Genomic DNA, 26,462 nt, shown 5'->3' with positions numbered 1-26,462 from the left:
TTGCAGAACGGAATGTCCTGCCCTCTATAGAACTGTCCTATCCTTGTCTATGAAACAGACAAGTATAGGACATGTTCTATTTTTTGGTGGGTACTGAAGAACGGACACAGTGTGCTCCATTGAAGTGAATGGGTCCGTATCTGACACGCAAAAGATGAGGATCGGATGGAAAAAAAAAATTACTACAATCAAGACGTTGACATGTATCCATATAAAGCTCAGCTTTCGAATTATGATTCTGCTTTTGAAAATGAAAGCTGTACTGTGATAGGTCGCAATGGACAACAAAGACAGTTTTCCAGATGCTCCCTGGACTCCATTATAGCCAATGGGCCGGAGGGCATTCTTGTAACAAACGGCAATGACGGATCTGGAGAACGTCCGGTTCTCTGCCAGAACAGCCTGCTGGAGAACTGTGCAAATGGGGAATTAGCCTAAAACTTTATATAGTATGTGTAGCTGATCTGCAGTATGTCATGTATTGAATGTAGCCTTGTCCATACTGGAGGGCGTAGCTAAAAGTGTCCATCAAGTGACACACATAGTTTTTACCTGCACAGCAATGTCTTGCCCTAGAAACTGTATTCCTATGCTGCCAACCGTGCATTTATCTCCTGTGCTGAGCAGACACAGGGATCAGAGAGGTGGGGGCTACATAAGCTGGTCTGTAGCAAGCAACGTAGATTAAAACAATAATAAATACGTTCACACAGGAACTTCTTTCCTCCCCACCCCCTTATCCCTCCTTTGCAAAAGTGCTGTACTTTAAAAGTTTTTTTTTTTCCTGGCAGCTTGGTGGAAATACAGAGAGAGAGAGAGAGAGAGAGAGAGAGAGAGAGCTCCGTCTAATAACACATAGGAAAAGGAAACTATTGTATAATGCATCCTCATCCCTGTGCACACACAGACACAAACACAAAAGTTTCCTCTGAAGTGCAGGGGATTCTTTAATTTCTCATTCTAATATTCCCTCAGTCTGGGAAAGACAGAACTTGGGAGAAAACTTAAGACATTTTTTCAATTTTTGGAAAATTCTTCTCCCACCTGTGTCTAAAGCTTGGAGGTCACTGTGGGTGACAGCCAGTAGTGACAGGCTATTTTACATCAGTGGCCCAGCTGCTGCGTTTGGTACCGTTTTTGCATTTTTTTTTATATTATTTTATTTTTCTCTTATTTTTTCTTTCTCCTGGGAATATTATCAGGTAGAGCTATTTTTTCCTGTGGTGATACCTAAAACCTACAGAAGGGAAAGCTGGAAATGAAGAGAGTCTTCTGCGTGCTTCTTGGCATTTGGCTGGCTACTGTTGACAGAACAGGTAAGACATTTTGGAAATTCTGGAATTTTGATTGTTTGCTGATTTTTGTAGGACATGGGCACTTGTGTAGGGTATAGCTTGTGGGGCATGGTCCATGTATGAAGAGCATGAACATGTTTTGGAGAATACGGTCAACTATGTAGAGCAAACAGAAATTTAGAGGACATGGACAATACTTACTTGTAAGACATGTTTGTAGGGCATGGACAACACCTGCAGGACACAGACAATGCTAGTGCACCATAGATTGGAAATCCGATGACTATGTTTTCTTAAATAAAACAAAAAAGGAATTCCACAAGTAACAATCTATCACGTCACCATTGATTATATATCTACAGACAGTCTATAATCCTCCAGATCTCCACCACCATTGATACGCCTTATACAATCTGCTCATGTTGTACTAGAGATTTATGAAACCTGTCCATCATTAACACGAGCGAACCATATGACTACGTTACACCCAAAACATAAACAAGGCAAAATCCTGACCGCAGCAAACCCTAGTTTCCAAGCGCCAATAAACATCATGCAACATCTGTTATTATCAGGAAACAGCTTACACGGGATTTAGGACCATTACAGTATAATATACATGTGAGCTAATGGCAGAGGGCTGTTTTCACTTTTGTAAAAGTCATAGCACATGGTCAAGCCTTGCACTTTTAACTACTTAACCCTTAATATATTGAGCAGGACAGTGAAGGATAACCGTAAACCCTAGGATTAATTTTTAGCATTTCTTTGCAAAAACATATTCATCCCATATGAACTATATGTGGTCTGTATATAGCAGCATGTAGTATAGTGTAGACACAGTATTATATATAATCTTCACAGAACATAAAAGTACCTTCCAAATTCCTGATCCTAAAGAGATGGTGTATTCTGTTTCCACATATTTAAATGATCTGCAAATCCACATTCCCACGTTTTACCTCATTAACCACTTCATTCCAGAACCAGTCACTTGATTTACATGGCCACAGCACTTTCTTATCATGGTAACTTTTATGTAGCTATTACATCTGAGTTGAAGCCCACTAGTCCTTTTGCTTTTTTTGAAAAAAAAAAAAAACTTGCCTGTTCGTCTTATTGGCTTTCTGTGTACATACTTGGAGCTTCTCAGTTTATATACCTGATCCCCACCATTTTTCTTAATATCAATCTGCAAAAATGTAGCTTTACAATTCAATCTGATAATTAACTTTCTGAATCAATGATAATATCCTCTAAAACTGGATAATCTGATCTAGATCTGACAATTCCATCTGTATAAATAGATAATCTGACAATTCCATGTATGTAAACAAATAATCTGACAATTTCATGTATGAGAATAGATTATATGACAATTCAATCTAGCAGAATATGTTATCCAACAATTCCATATATTGGAAGAGATAATCTGGCAATTACATTGTGATAGCAGATAATCTGACAATTCTATCTATGTGAACAAATAATCGGACAATTTCATACATCAGAATAGATTATCAGACAATTCCATCTAGGAGAATAGATTATCCGACAATTCCATCTAGGGGAATAGATTATCCGACAATTCCATAAATGAGAATAGATGATCTGACAATTACATCTGTGAGAATAGATAATCTGACAATTCTATTTATATGAATAAATTATCTGACATTTTCATGTTTGAGAACAGATAATCTGACAATTACACCACTGAGAATAGATATTCTGCCAATTCCAGGTATGGGAATAGATAATCTAGCAAAAACATATGTGAGAATAGATATTCTGACAATTCAATGTATGGAAGAAGATAATCTGGCAATTACATCTTTGATAATAGATATTCTAACAATTCCATGTGTGGGAATAGATAATCTGGCAATTCAGTATATGTGAATAGATAATCTGACAATTCCAAATTTGAGAATAGATATTCTAACAATTCCATGTATGGCAATAGATAATCTGGCAAATACATACAGACGTGGACAAAATTGTTGGTACCCTTTGGTCAATGAAAGAAAAAGTCACAATGGTCACAGAAATAACTTTAATCTGACAAAAGTAATAATAAATTAAAATTCTATAAATGTTAACCAATGAAAGTCAGACATTGTTTTTCAACCATGCTTCAACAGAATTATGTAAAAAAATAAACTCATGAAACAGGCATGGACAAAAATGATGGTACCCCTAACTTAATATTTTGTTGCGCAACCTTTTGAGGCAATCACTGCAATCAAACGCTTCCTGTAACTGTCAATGAGACATCTGCACCTCTCAGCAGGTATTTTGGCCCACTCCTCATGAGCAAACTGCTCCAGTTGTGTCCGGTTTGAAGGGTGCCTTTTCCAGACTGCATGTTTCAGCTCCTTCCAAAGATGCTCAATAGGATTGAGGTCAGGGCTCATAGAAGGCCACTTTAGAATAGTCCAATTTTTTCCTCTTAGCCATTCTTGGGTGTTTTTAGCGGTGTGTTTTGGGTCATTGTCCTGTTGCAAGACCCATGACCTGCGACTGAGACCAAGCTTTCTGACACTGGCTAGTACATTTCTCTCTAGAATTCCTTGATAGTCTTGAGATTTCATTGTACCCTGCACAGATTCAAGACACCCTGTGCCAGACGCAGCAAAGCAGCCCCAGAACATAACAGAGCCTCCTCCATGTTTCACAGTAGGGACAGTGTTCTTTTCTTGATATGCTTCATTTTTTCGTCTGTGAACATACAGCTGATGTGCCTTGGCAAAAACTTCGATTTTTGTCTCATCTGTCCACAGGACATTCTCCCAGAAGCTTTGTGGCTTGTCAACATGTAGTTTGGCATATTCCAGTCTTGCTTTTTTATGATTCGTTTTCAACAATGGTGTCCTCCTTGGTCGTCTCCCATGTAGTCCACTTTGGCTCAAACAACGACGGATGGTGCGATCTGACACTGATGTTCCTTGAGCATGAAGTTCACCTTGAATCTCTTTAGAAGTCTTTCTAGGCTCTTTTGTTACCATTCGGATTATCCGTCTCTTAGATTTGTCATCAATTTTCCTCCTGCGGCCACGTCCAGGGAGGTTGGCTACAGTCCCATGGATCTTAAACTTATGAATAATATGTGCAACTGTACTCACAGGAACATCTAGTTGCTTGGAGATGGTCTTATAGCCTTTACCTTTAACATGCTTGTCTATAATTTTCTTTCTGATCTCTTGAGACAGCTCTTTCCTTTGCTTCCTCTGGTCCATGTCGAGTGTGGTACACACCATATCACCAAACAACACAGTGATTACCTGGAGCCATATATATAGGCCCAATGGCTGATTACAAGGTTGTAGACACCTGTGATGCTAATTAGTGGACACACCTTGAATTAACATGTCCCTTTGGTCACATTATGTTCTGTGTTTTCTAGGGGTACCATCATTTTTGTCCATGCCTGTTTCATGAGTTTATTTTTTTACATAATTCTGTTGAAGCATGGTTGAAAAACAATGTCTGACTTTCATTGGTTAACATTTATAGAATTTTAATTTATTATTACTTTTGTCAGATTAAAGTTATTTCTGTGACCATTGTGACTTTTTCTTTCATTGACCAAAGGGTACCAACAATTTTGTCCACGTCTGTATGTGAGGATAGATATTCTGCCAATTCCATGTATAGGAATAGAATAGCTAATCTGACAATTTAATCTATGAGAACAGATAATCTGGCAAATCCATCTATTAGACTAGAACATTTAAAATCTCTTACTGGATGCGCAACTCCTTTTGCCATCTAAACCTGAATATGTGAATTTCCTGTCCTCTGAATTTAAATGTATAATTATGGCTGGTCACTTCACTTTTTCCTAGACTGAGACTATCAATGAGCCTACTACATCACAATGGAAGCTACAAACCAACTAGTAACTAAAGTCCATCTTATCCGTTATGGAACCTTCCGTTTTAATGAAATTCTGGTATGTCAAAGATGTAGCAGTCCAGAGTTTGCTAGGTTTGGCAGTGCAGAGTTTATCACTAGCCAGTAGCCACCATTCGTGATCACACAGTATATTTTCCATAAAAGGATTGCATGTAAATGTAACAACAGTATCCTAGGAACGATCTTCATTCAGAGTTATCATGGAAAACCAATCGCAGAACTTCGAAGGGTTAAATGAGAAATTCAGCTCTGCTACATCTGCACCTGGACAGTTGTTGGACTATTCATTAAAACAATTGAAAATGTTCAGAAAAGCTCCAATGGTATAATGGACAGATACAGTATATTGGGTTGTGCAAATGTATTTATTTCTGTAGCACTAAGACTTTGCGCTGAGTGAAATGGCGCATGTAATTATTAGGCAAGTTGTGTTTCCATTGCATATGTTCAGACACAGTGAATCAGATAAAAACTGAAATTTGTGCTGCTGCCAGTCCACAGGATGAACACTTCAGAATAAAAAGATCTACATGTACATAGTGATAAAGTTGTGGGCTGGAGCCATCTGAGTCACCAGGCATTCAAGGGGTTTTCCGAGATTTTTTAACTGATGACCTATTCTCTGGACACCATAGGTCATCAGTATGTGATCGTGGGGGTCTGATACCACAGACCCCTACTGAGCAGCTGTTTAAGAAGGCACCGACGCTCCTGTGAGAGCCGCAGCCTTCTTGCAGGTTACCAAGCACAGCGCCGTACAATGTATAAAGTTGTGCTTGGTATCACTTGAATGGGCCTGAGCTGTGCCTAAGGCCATGTGACTAATGAACGCAGTGTCACTGGCCTAGGGAAAGCTGTGAGAAGGCTGCGGCGCTACTGTGAGTGCGAGTGCCCTCCCAAACAGCATCATCAGCGGAGGTCATAGGCGTCACATCCCCAATAAGCCGATACTGATAACCTATCCAAAGGATAGGTCATCAATAAAACCCCCATTATCATACAATTCATCCTACATTAGCACTTCATAACACATTCTCTCAACTTTATTACTACTCCAATAGCTTATTATCATCCTATGATGTCCATCACCCCATTAGCATTCTTTATGTCCCGGTTCTCTCTTCATTACAACCTTCCCTGAACCCTGCAGAGTTATTATAAACCATCCAAGCGTAAACCTTACATGCTACCAGGCTTGGACTGGCCTCCAGAGGATCCTCCACTGGTTGATGCTCCTCAAAGGTCCAGAAGAAGACATCACTATTTGGAGCTGATTCTGGACGTGATCAATTGCCACTAGGGTGTCCATGTACATGTTCTGTACATATGGAGAGTGGCCCTTAAATGGGCTTGAGTGCTGGTGTTGCACCCTGTACCCTTCACCTTTTTCTTTGCATGCACCACTAACATCCTAGTGATATGTCATCACTTTATCAGATGGGAATACACCTTTAATTTCCTCAGGTGGGTCCAAAGAACCTCAGTCTGACACTAAGTTCTGAACCCACTACCTAAGCCTGTGGCCTCCACCCTTTACATTATTACAGATCGCCCTAATATCCCTTTGAAGTTTGGGTAAGGACTGTTTATAAGGAGTGATTATGGGTCCAGTGGGAATGAGAATGAGTGTTGGTAAGGATAATGTACCGGTGTAAATTAGATGATAAATGGAGTGGTGATCATTACTGGGGAAATTGATCAAGGAAGCATTAAATGTTCAACTATTACCTGGGCACGTCTCACATTACATTCATAGCAATATCCTTAATTGCTCCATCTTAATGGTCCTCCATCTACTAAATCCAGATCGTATCAATTCTTATTACTGAGTAATGGCAGAAGAAATAAAATGTTGTTTCTCTTTGTAACCAATCAGACTACAGTTTCATTTTTTTAAGATACAATGGGAAAACCTGTCATCACTTTCGGCATGGATATGTACCCGATTGGGATTCATATCTTAGTCATACTGCATATCATTTATTCACATTGACACAAGAGGTTTTGGAATTAAGAAAAAATGGTTCTCATGGGCACACCAGGTAGATTTGGGATGTGCTGCAATATTGCATATTGGGTATTAGATTATCTGTAATATTGTCCTAGTGGGTAATAAATACCCTACATATGGCTCTTTGAAGAGATAACGTATTTCAGGCCTGATTTCTCAGGGCTAGATAAACAGCTTTTTGGCACTAACCTATGAGATTATTGTAGTCAGGAGCGAGGACTGAAAAGAGGGGGTGGGGCATTCACAATATCTGCAATTTATTTTCGGCTTATTAGTCCTACAGAACTAAAATCTCCTTAATACTGCACATCTGGATGACATTTCACACAGAAATGACTCTCAGGATATATGAAAAATACCAGCACTAATAAGTAAAGAGGGTAAAAAAAAATTAAATTAGAGCATCAAACAGAGCGGGGTGTACTTACCAGATGTTCACGCAGCGGTCCCAGGAGAATGCAGCATACAGTTTATTGTTGGGTTCTTAGGTGTATACTGCCCAGTATTTTACCTGCACAGATGTCATACCAGTCTCAGCCAACAGTGGGCGCTAATTCTTTTATTGTATGAAACATTCTTCACATGCAAATTGAAGATGTTTTATACTTTGCCAATTTTTCATACAGACGTAGCAGACCTGGATTTGTAACTTAACCCTGTGTTGAATTTTCTTGGATCCTTATAACTTTGTGAGTAAAGCAGGTTGTTTTTTATACAGTTCGATATAGATATGTCAACTGTAATAATGCATTTCTGCTATTTGCAAACGGAAAATAAAAAAATAATGGATTAAATAAAAAAAATCACCTCCTCTGAATGACTTTATCTGACACTTGACAAGTCACATACTGAGTGGCCCAGTGACTTGGTCATGTTGAGAAAACAGCGCACACTTGGTGGTATGTCAACATTTAATACCATGCCCAAATCTCTCACTTTATTCAGTGTGGAAAAATTAGACATTAGCGTTCGCTACGTCATTTTTATATCTGGCACAATACAGACTTACTAGGCACAGTTACAATACCTAATGACAAGTATTTTTAGCCACATCCCCTGGTTGTTTCATTAAGGATTTTAGGTCACATGGACATCATAGATGGTCCGTGATATAGATCGCTTTCTATGGTGCCACTGCCAATGTATCATAAACGTGACACTTGGTGCTTGTGCCATTTTTCTAACACAGATAAAAGCTCCTTTGTGGCCCCTCTGTTTAATAGATATGCTGCCTCATTGTGATATAATCGTATCATTTTACCAAATGAAAAGCTCAGCTCTGCTACATGTACCAGTGTTTCTCACAGGGCCATAACTATAGGGGGTGCAGAGATTGCAGTTGCACCAAGACACTAGGGGGGGCAAAAGTCCCCTTTGCTCCATATGAGGAAACCAATGCTATAAATACTGATAGTCCAGGGCCCTTTTTAGATTTTACATCTTGGCCCAGGAGCATCAAGTTATGTCTCTGGTTTCTCAAATTAGGTGGAATAGAAGGCAGTTTAGCATTAGGCCTCTTTCACGCAGGCGTGTGCGCCCCGTTGCCGTATTGCAGACTGCATTTGCGGATCCGCAATACACGGGCGCCGTTCCGTGGGCATTCCGCATCACGGATGCGGACCCATTCACTTCAATGGGTCCGCAAATCCGGGGATGCGGAATGGTGCGGAACGGAACCACAGAACGGAACCCTACGGAAGCACTACAGAGTGCTTCCGTGGGGTTTCGTCCCGTACTTCCGTTCCGCAAAAAGATAGAACATGTCCTATCTTTATGCGGAACGGGCGGATCGCGGAGCCATTCAAGTGAATGGGTCCGCAATCTGATGTGAAAGAGGCCTTAACGGGGTTCTGTTATCAGATACGTCTTAATAAAACTGTCTCACCTGAAACATGTGTGCTTGATAGTAGACCATCATGTTCATGATCCCATCTTTCTAGGTGCCTGTATTCTTTAGGAAATTGATGTTTTTAATATGCAAATAAGCCCCTAGGAGCAACAAGGGTGGCGCCATTGCTCCCAGAGTCTCCTCTGACTGCCCTTCATGCCGCACCTCCACCACTGACTGACAGGAAGATATACTTATGTCTGGCCCTGAAGTCCTGCATGGGCTTGTTCAGCACATGTGCTGTACAGGGATGGAACACCCACATCCCTGTACAGCGCACGCACTGAAAGAGCTCTCGTGAGACTTCAGGGAAAGACGCAAGTATGTCTTCACCTCCTGACCCTGTCAGTCAGTGGTGGATGTGTGGCATGAAGGGCAGTGAGAGGAGACTCTGGGAGCAACTGCACCATCCTTGTTGCTCCTAGGGACTAATTTGGATATTATAAAATCTCAAGAATACAGGCATCTAGAAAGATTGAACCAAGAACATGATGTTCTACTGAAAAGCGCACATTTCTCAGGTGAGACAGTAATATTGTGACATTTCTGCTGACTGAACCCCTTTAAAGCTCCTTCACAGTCACAACTTGACAACTTGTCAAAGTCCGACAGTTCATACTAATCCTACAACCTTCTAATCCAGATAATCTAAAGAGTCCGGACCATTGATCTATACATGTAGCAGAGCTGAGTCTCACTCAGTACAGTGCCAATGAAAGTTTACTGCAAGATCATTTAGATATATAGTAATGTCATTTTCACTAATCACAAAGGTTTCAAGTCTTCTGCTCAGCAGATCCTAAATGAAAACGGCAAAGACACAAAAATCTGTTTTACAGTGAGGAACAGAAGTATTTGAACACCCTGGGATTTTGCAATTTCTCCCACTTAGAAATCATGAAGGGGTCTGTAATTCACCTTTTAGGTGCATTCCCACTCTGAGAGACAGAATTAAAAAAAAGGAAATCACATTGTATGATTTTTCTTGCACTGCTGAACATAAGTATTTGAACACCAGAGAAAATCAGTGTTAATATTTGGTACAGAAGTCTTTGTTTGCAATTACAGAGGTCAAACGTTTCCTGTAGTTCTTGACCAGGTTTGCACACACTGTAACAGGGATTTTGACCCACTCCTCCACACAGATCTCCTCTAGATCTGTCAGGTTTCGGGGCTGTCGCTGAGCAACACAGAGTTTCAGCTCCCTCCAGAGATGTTCTATTGGATTAGTGTTCTACCGACAGTGACCTTTGAAACTGTGGTCCCAGCTCTCTTCATATCATTGACCAGCTCCTCCTTTGTAGTTCTGGGCTGATTCCTCACCTTTCTTATCATCAGTGATACCCCACGAGGTGAGATCTTGCATGGAGCCCCAGTCCGAGGGAGACTGGCAGTCGTCTTTAGCCTCTTCCATTTTATAACAATTGCTTCAACAGTTGATCTATTTTCACAAAGCTGCTTGGCAATTGCCCCGTAGCCCTTTCAAACCTTGTGGAGGTCCACAATTTGGTCTGGTGTCTTTCTACAGCTATTTAGTCTTGTCCATGGTAGTAGTTGGCGTATCTCTCAGAGTGGGAATGCACCTACAATGTGAATTTCAGACCCCTCCATGATCTCTAAGTGGGAGAACTTGCAAAATCGGGTGTTCAAATACTTCTGTTCCTCACTGTATGTTGTAGCCTTGAACCATATGACCTTACCATCCATTTTAGGTTACACAATACAATAACAATGTCACAGTGATAGATTGTCTTTAAAACAGTGTCTGAACTTGCTAAACAGTATGCAGTCTTACAGGGGCAAAGTTGTGTCATTATGTTAGCATGGTCCCCACTTCAAAAGCCTCCCTTATGTCTGACTGCAGTATTAGAAACTGTACATTTAGAAATAGGGTGTACAATTGGGTATTTAAACCTATAGATTGACATCCTGACTTACCCCCCCTACCCATTCCCCCTGCAGAAAGTAGAAGACATTATTTTCCACATTTCAGCTTTTTGAGCTATTCAAATCCTAGTCCATTAAATTCTTGTTGATGGGCTGTAAATCAAAGGTCACTTCCATGTGAAATGTTTTAGGCAGCAAATACTCAGCTTTGATCATAATGTTCTAGTTAAGTGCTAAATGGAAAGGGTGATGACAGCATGAGGTTGAAGCTCGGAAGCAGCAGTCACTGACACACAAAGAATAGTGTTGGGCGAGCATGTTCGGCCGAACTCTAGTTCGGCTCGAGCATCGCAATGCTCGGCACATCGCGGTGTTCGGCCGAATACCGCATGTGCTCTAGAGCGATGCTCGAGTCTCCTCCCCGCACGTTTCTTGGCTGCTACGCATCCAATAGACGTGCAGGTAAGTACTGCCATTCATTGTAATGCCGTAGCCATGATGGCTGCTGGCATTACAGAGATTGGCTGGCCGGAACACGTCATCGGGTGCTATATAGAAAGTCCAGTCTCAGTAGCCAAGAGTCTGGTCAACAGAATTCTCACCCTGATACTCCTTCCTCCCACCATAGAGAGACTTCGCAAACAAATGATCCCAAACTCGGATATTCCAAGAAGCTGTTTTCATCGCCATTCCTTAATTTGGGCCTCTTGCCAAGCCCATGTGAAGAGGGACATGAGGAGATCTTGTGCCCTGATTCCGAAACTCTGGAGCATCCACAGTCAGAAGAAGATGACAGTGGGGAACGGCAATTAGTGTTTCACTGAGGTTGTTGTTAGGTCAACAAGTCAGGAGGATGACCAGAGTGAGGAAATGGAAGAGGAGGTGCAGGACGATGAAGTCGCTGGCCCAACCTGGGATGGTAGCAAGCCAAGCCAGGATGGCAGTACAGAGGGGGAGGGATCCGCAGCACCGCAACAGGCTGGAAGAGGCATTGAGGTGGCAAAAGGGAGAAGGCGGGCCAGACCAAACAGGCCCGTAACTGTTCCCTGGAGCACCCCCTTGCGACAATCTTCCTTGCCAACGGGTAGGTATTCCGCAGTCTGGCGCTTTTTTGAGGACAGTGCGGACGATAAAAGAATTGTCATTTGCAACCTGTGCCGTACCAAAATGAGCAGGGGCGTGAACACTAGCAACCTCACCACCACCAGCAAAATCCACCACATGGCATCAAAGCACCCTAATAAGTGGGCCGAACGCCTGGGTTCACAATCTGTGTCTGTGGGTCACACCACTGCTTCCTCTTCCCCTGTGTTACGTGCTGGCCAATCCCCTGTCCAAGACGCAGGCCCAGATGCCTCCCGCCATGCACCTGGAACCTTTGCAAGCACCATCAGCTAGCACATCCACTTCTGTTTCCCAGCGCAGAGTACCGATGTCTATACCCAGGCCTAAGAACGAAAGCGCAAATACCCAGCCACCCACCCACAGACCATAGCATTAAATGCACACCTTTCCAAATTGCTGGCCCTGGAAATCTTGCCATTTAGGCTTGTGGATACTGAGGCTTTCCACAGCCTAATGGCGGTGGCTGTATCACGGTACTCTGTCCCCAGCAGCCAATATTTTTCCCCGTGTGCTGTCCCAGCCTTCCACCAGCATGTGTTCTGTAACATCACTCGTGCTCTGATATCCAGACCACCCTCAGTTCGTCTTCTCAGCGCAAATTGGATGATGAGGAGGAGGAGGAGGAGCAGGAGATGGTTGCCTCCGCTACAGAGGGTAGTACCCATGGAAGTTTTATACCATCTGTTCAGTGTGGATGGGGAATAGTGATGAGCGGCAGGGGTCATATTCGAATTTGCAATATTTCGCGAATATTTTGTAGAATATTCGTTGAATATTCGCAAATTCGAATATTTGTTATATTCAAGGATTTTTTATACTCGAAAAATCGGCAAGGTAATGATTGTGTAATATGCAAATTTTCGTAATTAGACTTTTCATAATTAGAATTTTTTATTGCAAATTTTTCAACTTACAACTATTAGAGCAAGATTATAGCACTATATTAGCTAAAAAAAAATGTTGAATATTCACTATATTGCTATAACTTAGTTTTTTCAAATATTTGTAATATTCTAAAACAATAATATATAGCAATATAGCGAATATTCGAAAAAACTAATATAGAGCAAAATTCACAAACACTACTACTCCTAAAGTCAAGTATATTGCAGCCTTCTTATTGGCCCACAAGCTAGAAGCAGGGAGGGATCATGTGTACTGATTAAAAAAAAAAAATCGAATAAAAAAAAGAGGGGGATAAAAAATCAAATATTTGAAAATTACGAATAGATATAACTATGTTTGAAATATTTGCGAATTTTCAAAATACCTATATTTGTGATAAGAATTCGAAATTTGAATATTCGTGATCAATACTAATGGGGAACAGGATGAGGAGATTGAGAGTCATCCTCCTGATGAGTACAGCAAAGTCTTTTCTGTTGAGACTCTGGCACACATAGCTGACTTTATGTTAGGCTGCCCTTCCCGTGACCCTCGTGTTGTACGCATTTTGGCCAACACGGATTACTGGTTGGTCACCCTTCTCAACCCCCGCTACAAAGAGAACTTCTCATCTCTTATTCCTGTGGTGGAGAGGACGAGCAAAATGGTGCAATACCAGAAGGTCCTTGTGGAAAAATTGCTCCAAAAATTTCCAGCTGACAACACTGGCTGCAGACTACGTAGTTCCTTGGTCAATCGAGGAGTGGAGACGAAGGGAACACACAGCAGTTCCAACAGAGGCAGGACAACACTCTCCAAGGCCTGGGACAGTTTTATGACACCCCGCCAGCACCCTCACCCTGATGCGCGGCCTAGTGTCACAAGGAGAGAAAAATATTGACTGTGTACATGCAAAAGGAGAATCAAATAAAAATCAGGGATGCCAGTAAATGATAATCCATATCCCTCACAGGCTGTTTATAGGTATAGACCGTATATAGGTATAAACTGTATATAGGTGTAGGCTGTTTATAGGTATAGACTGTGTATAGGTATAGGCTGTATATAGGTATAGGCTGTATATAGGTATATCTATCTATCTCGTATCTATCTATCTATCCATCCCACAGGGGTTATATTATCCGGCATGGTGTAACCTCCATACATTTGCTGTAGAGTATACATTATAATCCCTCTACCATGCCATACAATATACATTATAATCCCTGCACCATGCTATACAATATACATTATAATCCATACACCATGCTGTTCAATATACAATATAACACCTAAACTGTGAGGTTACCGTATTTTTTGCCCCATAAGATGCACTTCCCCTCCCCCCCAAAACGGGGGAAAAAGATCTCTCTGTGTCTTATGGGATGAATACCAATAGTATAGTGGAAGCGCTCATTAGTAGGACCAGGAAGTGGTGAAGGCTCTGTACTCACTGCTTCCTGGTCCTCGGTTGTCGGCTGTGCAGTGGCTGCCACAGCGTGAGGGCACTTCTGTGACCTCACGCTGTGCGCCTCAATTCACAGCATAGTGGCAGGAAGAGCAGGAGGAGCGCCGAAGGGGAGGAGAGGTGGTGTCCGGAGCAGGAGAGGTAAGCAGATTTTTTATTTTATCTGATCTGAGGCTGGGGGCTACAGGCTGCAGACATGAGGCTGGGTGGTTGATCTGAGGCATGGGGGTCTGATCTGAGGCATGGGGGTCTGATCTGAGGTCTGATTAACATTGGGGGTCTGATTGGGGCTGTCAGCTGATGTCTGATTAACATCGGGGGTCTGATTGGTGGTCTGATCTGAGGTCTAATGAAAAATATTTTTTTTCCTATTGTCCTCCTCTAAAACCTAGGTGCGTCTTATGGGCCGGTGCGTCTTATAGTGCGAAAAATATGGTGTGTTGTATATTGTAAGGCATGGTGTATGGATTATAATTTATACTGTTCAGCAGTGCAGGGATTATAATGTATATTATATAGCATGGTGCAAGGATTATAATGTATATTATACAGCATGGTGTATGGGTTATTGTATAGCATGGTGTATGAACTATACTATATATTGTACGGCATGCTGCAGGGATTAAAATGTATTCAGTGCAGCATGGTGTAGGGATTATACTGTATATTACACAGCATGGTGCAGGGATTATACTGTATCAATCAGGGTGGTACAGGGGTTACAAAGTATGCTCTTTAATGTGACAATTATCTTAGATTTTCCTATCGCCCACCTTTGACGGCGCTGTGTCCAGCTCTGAGCCAACCCCGCTCAGCAGCTGCCAAGGCTTAGAGGGAACACTGCTTACAACTATTGGGTGTCCAATCTGGACACGTAGCACAAACTGGCGCTCTACGCCTTGGAGGTGCTGGCCTGCCCCGCCGCCAGTGTTTTGTCATAGCGGGTATTTAGTGCTGCTGGGGGCATAATAACTGATAAGAGCATACGCCTGTCAACTAAAAATGCTGACCGGTTGACTCTTATAAAAATGAACAAGGCCTGGATTGCCCCTGACTTTTCTACTCCACTAGAGGAAAGCAGCTGAACATAAAGGCACTCTAAATTTGGCTTTTATGGTGTATTGAATACACTGTATTCCCATGTACCCCTTCCACGACTAAAAAGGGTATATGGTTAAATCTCCCTTTTCTCGTCCTTCTGCTCCTCCATCATATCAACATGCTTATTAGGGTGCCCTCGCTCCTAATGTTTTAGAGGGTCAGCTCAGTAGCAGGCCCTCGCCCATAATGTTTTAAATGGTCAGCTCGGCAGCAGGCCCTTGCCCACAAAATTTTTTAGAGGGTCAGCTCGGCAGAAGGCCCTCGCCCACAAATTTTTTTTAGATGGTCAGCTCAACAGCAGGCCCTCGCCCACAACATTTTTTAGATAGTCAGCTCAACAGCAGGCACTCGCCCAGGAATGTTTTTAGATGGTCAGTTTGGCAGCAGGAACTCACCCACAAAATATTTTAGATGGTTAGTTTGGTAGCAGGCCCTCGCCCGTAATGTTTTAGAGGGTCACCAGCAGGCCCTTGCTCCTAATGTTTTTAAGGGTCACCAGCAGGTCATCAATCATAATTTTTCAAGGCTGTATATGATGCCCTCCTTTATGTGTAATAAAGGGTGCCAGTTCCTTGTAAATTTTGGCAGCTCTTTAACTTAGTGCATAGGCTTTATGAGTGTAGGAGTCCCACTACCTGAACAATTGTACCACAATGTGAATGAGGCCCTCCATTATGTGATATACATGTTGTATCGGAGTGCCTCTCCCTTGTAATTTTTGGCAGCACTTTATATACAAGTAAATATACAGGAAAGAATGTTTCCTAACAATTTTCACTCTAAAATCGATTTTATCTTCGGTTTTGTGCATAATATTGTCAATTTGTAAAAGTGGCGTACTACTCGCTCCAAGATGCATCCAGACATCCTCCCTATGCTGTTCCTGAACCATTTCAGTGGTGTTTCCATCAATTTCTGACCTTTTCCTATGAACCAGACACCCTCCCCTCTTCAGATCAGGGGGTGTCTGGTTTAATGCTCGGGTTCTCCCATTGATTTCCATTATTCTCGGGTACTCGGTCGAGCACCCGAATATCACAATGTGTTAGGCCCAAGCTAGTGCTCGATCAACACTAGAAACTACCTCACTTTGTCTGTTCACCTTGTGTCTATTTCTCGTAAAAAGGAAGGATTTGTGAGAGATAGGTTTTTATATATAATGTGTAAATCCTGTATTACTCATTCTTGACCACTAGAGGGCAGCTAATTAGCTATGTGAGCCACATGAGCCTCGGTGGAGCACCCAAGCATCCTGAGGTGTTCTACTCGAGCACCCAAGCACTTTGGTGCTCGACCAACACTAACAAAGAACTTTTGTTGTATTCTTCTAAAATAAACAGTATGTTAGCTTCACTCCTTTATACAAGAGTGTAGTGATCCAACATTGTGGTACTTAGAGTATTACTGTTCCTATATTTCCCTATACATTGTATGATTCAAAGTCACAGGATCTTAAAAGTAGATCCTGGGACCATTTATAATTTCCTTAACCAGAGGAGCAGTGGTCATATAGGCTTGTGTCCTCAAGATGCATGTACCGTAGAGGAATCCCATACTGTGGGGCCATAAGAGAAGGTTGGTCTCATCTTTGATCTCATCCCCTTTACAATTGACGTTGAGTACCTGTGCAGGGCTCTGTCAACAGTGGAGTACCATTAAAGGGGTTTTTCGACCCCCACCGATCAGATAGTGATGACCAATCACCCCATCTACTAATTATCAAGCAGATCCTACCACTCTTTCTTCATCTACTACATTGTCATAAAATTTTCTCCCTTATTCCCTTTTGGAAATGGCCACATCACCCGTGGAACGCATCTTGCAATCTCTGGGGTCTCATGACGTCACTGTGGAACGCATACATGTGCCACTCACATCGCATGACGCTCCGATCACGCGACCGGCGCTCCATACAGCCCATACCATTTAAAAAGCGTCAGACACAGGCTAGCATCCTGCCCAGCCCAGACCTCCTCTACCATATTTAGCATGTAATTTTCTTCTTTTTAACAGGTACAATCGCTATCACTCCATTTCATATCCACTTCATCTCGCCTTTTAGCTCTAACAGTTATTTTTATCTACTATTTACTAGCCTTGCAAACTCCCTCCCATCACCACTCTGTATATAAGCCATATATTCTGGACTTTCTACTCTTATCTGGTATCTACTCATCAGGGTTAACATACTGCTGTCCTCACACCTTCTAGGAATAAGGCTCTCAACATTGTTTTATCAATATGCCATATTTAATTTAATATATATACTTCTTTTTTTGTCTTATTATTTGTATTATATTCTTCTAGTTACACTACTAATGGGGCCCATGTTATTGTTATAGATAATAAGACCGCTGAAGAAGTCCATCTGGACTGAAACGTTCAGTCGCCATCATTTTCAGGAATGGTCATCATTTTATAATTTAATTGGATCACGAATATTTGTATGATATCACACCAATAAAACACCGAAATTGCTTCCAAATATTCTGTGTGCCGCAATTCGCATATTACTATCCTGAGGATAGGTCATCAGTTATAAAGTGTTGGAAAAACCCTAATAACAATTAGGTAGGAACTGGCCCAGGAGTAATGGAAAGGATATTGAACAGGAAACACATATCTAGTCCTGGGTGGCAACATAAAAGGGCCCAAGTTGAATCTTTGCTATGGGGTCTTCATTCTTCTTTGTACGTCACTATATGTACTTAATAAAACTTGAAGTTTACTGTTTGTAAATATCCTTTTTTAACCTATTACTTTATCCTGTTGGCTCTCAGCTGAACTTCAGTTGGGTTTCAGTAGATCACTTTCTCCAGAAGCCCCGCTATTATAATCAATGATTATTAATGATTATTAATCATGTGTGAAGGCCAGAACAGTAAGAGCAATACAAAAATGATCAGCAGGTTTTCAGTGAATTGTGGTAGGGAACCTAGTAATTTTCAGCACTCATTTTGTCATACAGTAAAATGATAGCGAGCAAAATCAAGGTCAAAATCATCCCAACATTCAATAAAATGAACTCAAAGAATTCTTCACAACAGTGTTATTTTTGTACTGTAATCTTTTTGGAACTGTGCAATATGCAGTAGATGTGTTTTATCCAGAGTCTTGGACATCTATGAGTACCCTCATTGACATGATGGCCTAATATCAAACCTAAAACAGTATGTTAATTCCCCTTTCCATCCAAGGACCTAGTGACATTATAGTGACAACTGTGTTTTAGGGTGGATTCACACATACTTTATTAATTGTATTGCACCATTTTTTGCTGGGAAAAAAATGCCAGTTTTAGATGTTAGTTGAAAGTCTAGCATTTTTGTTTTTAAGTTGAAGCAATGACGATTTTTTTTCCAGATATTTTTTCATCCCCTTCTGCAAATGCAGCATGGTAAAAATGCATGTCATAGAGACATATCAAAAGTTTTGATCTCTGGGTGTCCAAGCTCTGAAACCCCACTAATCACTAGAACTAGGAGAGAGACGTGCTCAAATAGCAATCGAAAATCTATGGACAGTCTCTGTCTCCTGCAGCGAGGGGAGAGTGTGCACTATATGAGTGCTTCTCTCTTCTAGATCTAGAGATTGTCATGGGTCTAAGCACTCAGACCCCCACTAATCAAAACTTTTAATATGCCGCTATGACATATCAAAAATAGTATCAGTGCCACTGTTCATCCATTCTGATTGTCTTACCAAAGAAAATACTGTATCCTGAGCTTTTACCAGTTCACCAGAACAGCTGTAAAACCTCATGTGGAGGTTTTCTGTTGGCTCTAACAACCACCAGTCCTACATCAATTAAATCCAAGCATGTCAGTATTTTAGTATGCTGGTTGTAGTAGTAAGTCAATGACATTCCCATCAGTGGGAGTAACATCAGTATATTTCAAAGGGTATAAAGTACATATTTTAAAATTATAACCAAACTGGTTCTTCCCCTTTAATCCCAGCCAGTACTCTGGTCTGTACATTAAAGTAAGTCTGAGTTAGTGTAGAACACTCAGTTATTCACTATGGAGAGTATTATATTGCAGAGCCCCAAGAGTCACTGAATCCCATTAGTCATTTGTGGCCATATGGATTACAAAGATTCCCTTTGTCAGCTGATACATTTCTCATTTGGAATTTTATAGCGCAGTGTAATGAGTAATATTCTACGGCATAGTTTCACGATTTCTGCAATAAAATGCTAACCACAATATATTGTCTAATAGGGCTGTGTGTGTTTCCTGTCACAGTTGTTGAGAATTTAGTATACACTCATTGAATTCATCCTTAAAAACGCTGATATTTTATATGTTCCCTACTGTTCTACTCCATTTTTTTTTCTGCGTACCAGATACTATTAAATAGTTATTTATGTAATTGTTATTTACCTATTACTTACAGTATCTCAAAAATGTGAGTACACCCCTCACATTTTTGTAAATATTTTATTATATATTTTCATGGGACAACACAGAAGATATGATACTTTGATACAATGTAAAGTCGTCAGTGTGCAGCTTGTATAACAGTGTAAATTTAGTGTGCCCTCAAAATAACTCATCACACAGCCATTAATGTCTAAACAAAAGTGAGAACACCCCTAAGTGAAAATGGTCAAATTGTGCCCAAAGTGTCAATATTTTTTGTGCCCATCATTATTTTCCATTTTCCAGCACTGCCTTAACTCTCTTGGACATTGAGTTCACTAGAGCTTCACAGGAATGCCACTGGAATGCTCTTCCACTCCTACATGACGACATTACGGAGCTGGTGGATATTAGAGACCTTGCGCTCCTCCACCATCTATTTGAGGATGGCCCACAGATGCTCAATAGGGTTTAGGTCTGGAGACATGCTTGGTCAGCACCTTTACCCTCAGTTTCTTTAGCAAGGCAGTGGTCATCCTGGAGGTGTGTTTGGGTTCGTTATCATGTTGGAATATTGCCCTGCTGCCCAGTTTCCAAAGGGAGGGGATCATTCTCTGCTTCAGTATACCACAATACCTGCTGGCATTCATGGTTACCTAAATGAACTGTAGCTCCCCTATAGAGCAACAATATTTTTTTTCTGGCTCCTCAGAGAATTCTTTGCCATGAGGTGCCATGTTTAATTTCCAGTGACTAGTATGAGAGAGTGTGAGAGCGATAACTTGTGTTAAATTTAACACACCTGCTCCCCATTCACACCTGAGACTTTGTAACACTAATGAGTCACATGACACAGGGGAGGGAAAATGGCTAATTGGGCACAATTTGGCAAATTTTCACTTAGGGTATACTCACTTTTGTTGCTATCAGTTTAGACATTAATGGCTGTGTGTTGAGTTCTTTTGAGGGCACACCACATTTACACTGTTATACAAGCTGTACACTGACTACTTTACATTGTATCAGTGTCATATCTTCAGTGTTGTCCCATATAAAGGTATAATAAAATATTAACAAAAATGTGAGGAGTGTGCTCACTTTTGTGAGATACTGTATATATTCCATGCTATTATACAAAGAGTACACTAATAAACTATATTGCCCTCAGGATAATGATACAGTTTCATACTGTGGTGCTGGTGGCAGTAATTTGTGCTGCACTGTGTTATTTGGTTTTGCAGAGGCAGTATTTTGTGTTGTACTGTAGTAATACCTTCTGCTGGGGCAGTATTTTGTGCTGCACTGTGGTATTTGGTTCTGCTGGGGCAGTATTTTGTGTTGCACTGTGATATTTGGTTCTACTGGGGCAGTATTTTGTTCTGGACCCGGCTTCTTCACTTGTCCCTGCCTACATCTTTTGATTCTGCCTACTTGTGTTGCCCCTACTTCTGTCAATTTGGACAAACCTACAACATGGGGCCGCTTTTAGGCTTTTATCCAAGGCCACTTTAAGATCCCAGTCTGCCCCTGTCTATGCTCCTTTGATTCTTCAACTATGAATACTCACATTATGCCTTCAAAAACCTTTAGGATTCAGTATTCCAACAACTAGTTGGATATTATTTCAATGGACAGTATACAGTAAGTGCTGCCTATTGTCTATATTGTCTTTCGCCACTCATGGAGAAACAGGCCATTATTCAAATATATTCATCCTGGAAGTTTTTCTTCATAACGTTAAAGTGGTGTTCCCATCTTTAAATTTATAGGATATGCTATTAATGTCCAGTAGGTGTGGGTTTCAGTTAAGGGACATGTTCTTATCTCAGGAATGGGTCCACTCTGTGTGTGGCTTTCTCCATTCAATGTTACAAGACAGGAAGCAAGTAAGCACTGGTGAAGGGAAGGGTGGATGCGCATGATATAGAAGTAGGCTGAAAAGGTGGGACCAGGGTCAGACTGGCCCACCGGAGTACTAGAGGATCCCCCGGTGGGCCCAATCTCTGACGATAATGGACCCCTAATATAACAGGGCCCTTAATGTCCTTTATACACAGAATAATTTCCTCTGCTGGGCCCAAGGGACTTCAGTCTGATGTTGGGTGGGACCTGCATCTATAAGACATTTATGGCATATTGCATTGATATGCAATACATGTCTAATGAGACAACCTCATTAAAGAGTTTGACTGGAGTTAGAGCTTCTTTATGCTGATTGGCCTTCTGACTAATTGGGTTCTGAATATAAAAACAATTTTCAAATCAATTAACCTCTTTAAGGTTTTGCAAACATTAGTGTTTGTAATTTCCAACCAATTTTTTTTTTTCTACATATTTTAAATTTTTGCCACGTAAAGGAAGGGCGCAGTTTGTACAGGGCCAACCGTAATACAGTAATACATCATTTATGCCTTGGAACAGCTCATGAAAATCCAGTGTGATAAGAAAAATTATCAGTCCTAGTCAGGGGTCCATAACTGCATCTCTCTAATTTAATTGAGGTAATTTCCACATAAAATGGTAACATGCTGAACTGACAATTAGAATCTATGCCTTTTATGTCTGGTTATGTAATGGAAACATATAATAAAGCTCTGCTCGTTTGAAGTTTGCAGGTTGTGTGTCACTTTTGATATTATAAATTGAGATTTATGCTGGTTTTAACAATGGAATGAATGGACTGCCAAAACCACGTTCAAATTAAAATAGTTCGAACCAAAGGGAAAGTTAATGCGTTTTGAGAAAGTTTTGACAGATGCATAAATAGTGCTACCAATCAGTGCCAGTACTGTAAAGAAGACTTTCATGTTCTTGCACACCATTGTAAGAGTAATGCATGGCATTGCCCTACTATCTAAAGCCTACCCTTTTACTAAAATTCAAATATTACTACAATTATTTCTAATACAATTAGTTCTTATATCAGGTTTTCAGGATCCTCAATTGTGGTAATTATGGAACCTTTCAACGTGTTCCTCTTACTTGGAAACTACCTCCAATGACTTTCAAAAAAAGTTATTTATTGACAGGGACAGACATCTTGCCACCCCTGAAAATCTCACACTTGTGCCACTGTTCTGAGTAGTAAAGCAAGTGCAGAGACAGTTTTTCTGAAACTGGAGCAGCAACTGTGCATGCGCAGCCACACTTCCCGGTACTGGAAGCAGAGCCTCTGCACTCATAGTAGTGGCGCAGGCAAGAAACTGTCATCTTTAGTCCTAGAAACTGTGTCAAATGTGCCACAAATTGGTGCAGCTATGGTTTCTCCAATTTTTTAGACTCTAAAACAGGTGTGAACTAATGGACTGTGTGGGGCTTCACTGGAAAGGGGCATGGCTTAACACGCAACATTTTCTGTCTCAAATTAAACCAACCAATAGTTGGTAGAGCTAGTCAAAAGTGTCTATTCATGCATCACATCTGAGTCACTGTAAAATTTGGTTTACGCCATCTACAGTTTTAGTAAATCTGCCCCACAGTATTCCATTGTCACAGTGCGGTTCACGGTGACGTCCGTATGCCTGATTGCCCTTTCTCTGTTCTGTGCAGCCCTGCCTGGGGCTGCTTAGCTTCTATTGCTTGTGGCGCAAGTAACTGCTTCTGTCTCTGCTCTAGCCTGTTCTATGCCTTGTATCTCTGATCTGGGGTTATCCATGTTTTCCGTTGCTCCTGGTTAAGTCTCTGTCTGTGCCCTTCTGTTTATGGTTCCTGCCTGTACCTATTCAGGTACCTCCTGGTCTGTCTGGACCAGCTGCCACTGACTTGTTAACGCTCTGGAGTAGCAACTACCTTTGCCCCAATCCTATCCTAACCACAAAATGCTGGAAGCCCACGGGCAGTATACGTGTTTTGCATATCCACAATTTGCACACTGCAAAAATGATACAGTTATGTGTATGGGCCCTAAGTGGAAGCCTTCACCCAAACAAAAATATGTGACAATGGGGCATATGTTATTCAAAAACGTACATCTTTAAAGGATTTAATTGAAAAATTTATGTTGCAGATTTTTTTTGGTAAACTGTTAAGTGAGTTCCTAAATTTATTTGGGGGTATTTATGAAGGCCTTCCCCCTTGAATTCTGGCTTGATACCACTCATTCCAGTTTGGAAAATTTGATGGGAAAGGTGAATTATATTATTTTTACTCCAGACTTATCACTGCAACTGTTTTAAAAAGTTACCAAACGTCTCACAGACACTCCAGTAGGTGTGTCATAAAAATTGGAGTAGCATTTCTAGACAAAAGGGTAAGGCTGAGTTCACAATTCAGTTATTTGGTCACTTATTTCCATCACTTATTGTGAGACAAAACCAGTAGTGAAGCCTACACAGAGATCAGGTGTAATGGACAGATCTGCACCTGTTCTGTACTTTTGACTCACACATGATTTTGGCTCACAATAAAGCCTCATGCAGACGTCCGTGGAACACGGTCTGTGAGATACCGGACTGGCATTGCAGAAGCGCATGGCGTCATTGGTTGCTATGACGCCGTGCGCTCCTGCAATGGCAGTCCCGTATCTCACGGACCGTGTTCCACGGACGTCTGCATAAGGCTTAACTGATGGAAATAATAGACCAAATAACTAAAGTGTGGCCTAAGGCTTACAGATGCACAGACTCAGGCGAAAATTACTTCAGATACTACCTTCATGATAAATTCCAGCCATTCTCTTTCTTGCAAAAAGTTCTCACTTAGATAATGATGCCCTATTTACAGAGTCTCCGCTGGAGAGTCAAGAACTACTAACTAGCTTATTATATCTCCCGTAAGGTCCAAAAATCTCTGATTTACTGCTCTATTGTTTCCTTGTAGAACTTGTTCCAGTCATAACTTGGGTGTGTGTTTCCTGTTATCTCTTATATTACCTTGTACATGAAATGCACAAATGTGATTCCTGTTTATGGGCATTTATTTTTCTGTGTGGACCTTTTTCTTTTAAGTATGTTTCAAGGTAAAATGTATTTATGTGCAGTATATGGACAATATTGCTTTATGTATTTATATGGATTTAACCTTGTGGATGACTATAAAAATAAGAGATTACGCATAAACTATTTCAATGGCCATGATAGGACTGCACTTTAACATCTATAGTATAGTTAACAGATCCTAACCCCTCCACCCATCCCCCATTTGATCTACTAAACCACCAAGAAATCGAAATCAACATACAATCCTATGGTGATTTATGTTCAGTTGAACAGAACTATGCCCTTCTGGGTCTTATGTCTGTTATATCGCTGTTAGAATGGAGCCATATTTGCAATATGGCTACATTTTAACAGACTTAAGAAATATAATATTTCAATAATCAGAAACCTTTCTGCTCTGCTTGTCAGGGATTATGATCCTGAATACAGTGTAATATGATCTTTAGCTGAATCTCAGTAGGAATAGAGTTCATGAGGAGACATGAAGTACAGAGAGGAAGAACAGCACAGACTATGGTAATGTGAGGATGTGGTAATGGAGGCTACATACGAGAGTTGCTGCTCATTATCCATATCCCCTCCATCCACTTTGTACTCCATGTCTCCTCATGAACTCCATTCCTACAGAGATTCAGCTGAAGATCATAATAAACAGTATTTAGGATCATAATCCCTGACAAGTAGAGCAGAGATGAGGATGAGGCAGCTCTTTGGCACAGTGTTGTGAGGTAAGTTGTCCTGCTGTGTGATTACCTCACAACACTGTGCATGAATAGGATGGCGGACATTTTATTTCTCCTAATGATTCCTCCCTAGAGAAAACAAGCCATTATAACTAATAAAAGGTATTTGGGAATATATTTATAATAATGTAATAGTTAAGTATTTTAGTTTTCTTAATTCCCAGAGAACCCCTTTAATGACGATGCATGCGTGGTATATGTGCCATTAGGCCCCCCTGTATTCCTCTTGAGGCGGGTATAGTGAGCGAGTCAAACTCCTAGAGATTTGGAGCAGTGATGGCCAGTTCGCAGTGTTCGCCAGTGAACACATGCGATCTGCCATTTTAACTGACAAGTCCGGCGGTAAGGACTTACCTGTGCCTGTGCGCGAGCTGGTCTGAAATGAAATGCGGTCTCCGGGAGCAGGCAGTTCCGAGAATGGCCCCCGAACTAGCTGCTCCCGGAGACCGCATTTCATTTCAGACCTGCTCCCGCACAGGTAAGGACTTGCCTGTGCCTCGCCGGACTTGTCAGTTAAGATGGCAGATCGCACTGCGAACTGGCCATCACTGATTTGGATTACAGGGCAGGCTCTAGTAAGATAGGGAAGGTGTAGTGGATGAATACTGCGAGACAGCAGAGCTGATAAAATGGATTGTATGTGATGTAATTTTCATGCTCTAACACTTCCACACACAGGAAGTGACAAGAGTAATGGAGTGGTGCGCGGTGGGGGGCCGTGGTGGGGCCATGGTTGACATTTTTTTTTATAACTAACGATAACTGGCTTAGTTACAGCTATAAACGTTGAAATAATGCTTCCAGGATGTCTTTTATGTTCCAGGATGAAGAAAAAGTGTA

At 41.2% G+C, this 26,462-nt stretch overlaps 1 protein-coding gene across 2 annotated transcripts in view; it reads left to right on the top strand.

The window, feature by feature from the left end:
* The first annotated feature begins 838 nt into the window (after nucleotides 1–838).
* FLT4 (fms related receptor tyrosine kinase 4) overlaps nucleotides 839–26,462 on the top strand; it is a 226,158-nt gene continuing 200,534 nt past the window's right edge. For both annotated transcript variants that reach the window (XM_044281120.1, XM_044281119.1), the window contains exon 1: nucleotides 839–1,316. In XM_044281120.1, the coding sequence (XP_044137055.1) occupies nucleotides 1,259–1,316 (58 nt within the window). In that variant the 5' untranslated portion in view covers nucleotides 839–1,258. The remainder of the gene's footprint in view (nucleotides 1,317–26,462) is intronic.

The sequence above is a fragment of the Bufo gargarizans genome, chromosome 2, assembly GCF_014858855.1.
Source record: "Bufo gargarizans isolate SCDJY-AF-19 chromosome 2, ASM1485885v1, whole genome shotgun sequence".
Taxonomy (NCBI): Eukaryota; Metazoa; Chordata; class Amphibia; order Anura; family Bufonidae; genus Bufo; species Bufo gargarizans.
This window is presented reverse-complemented; position numbering and strand designations above follow the sequence as displayed.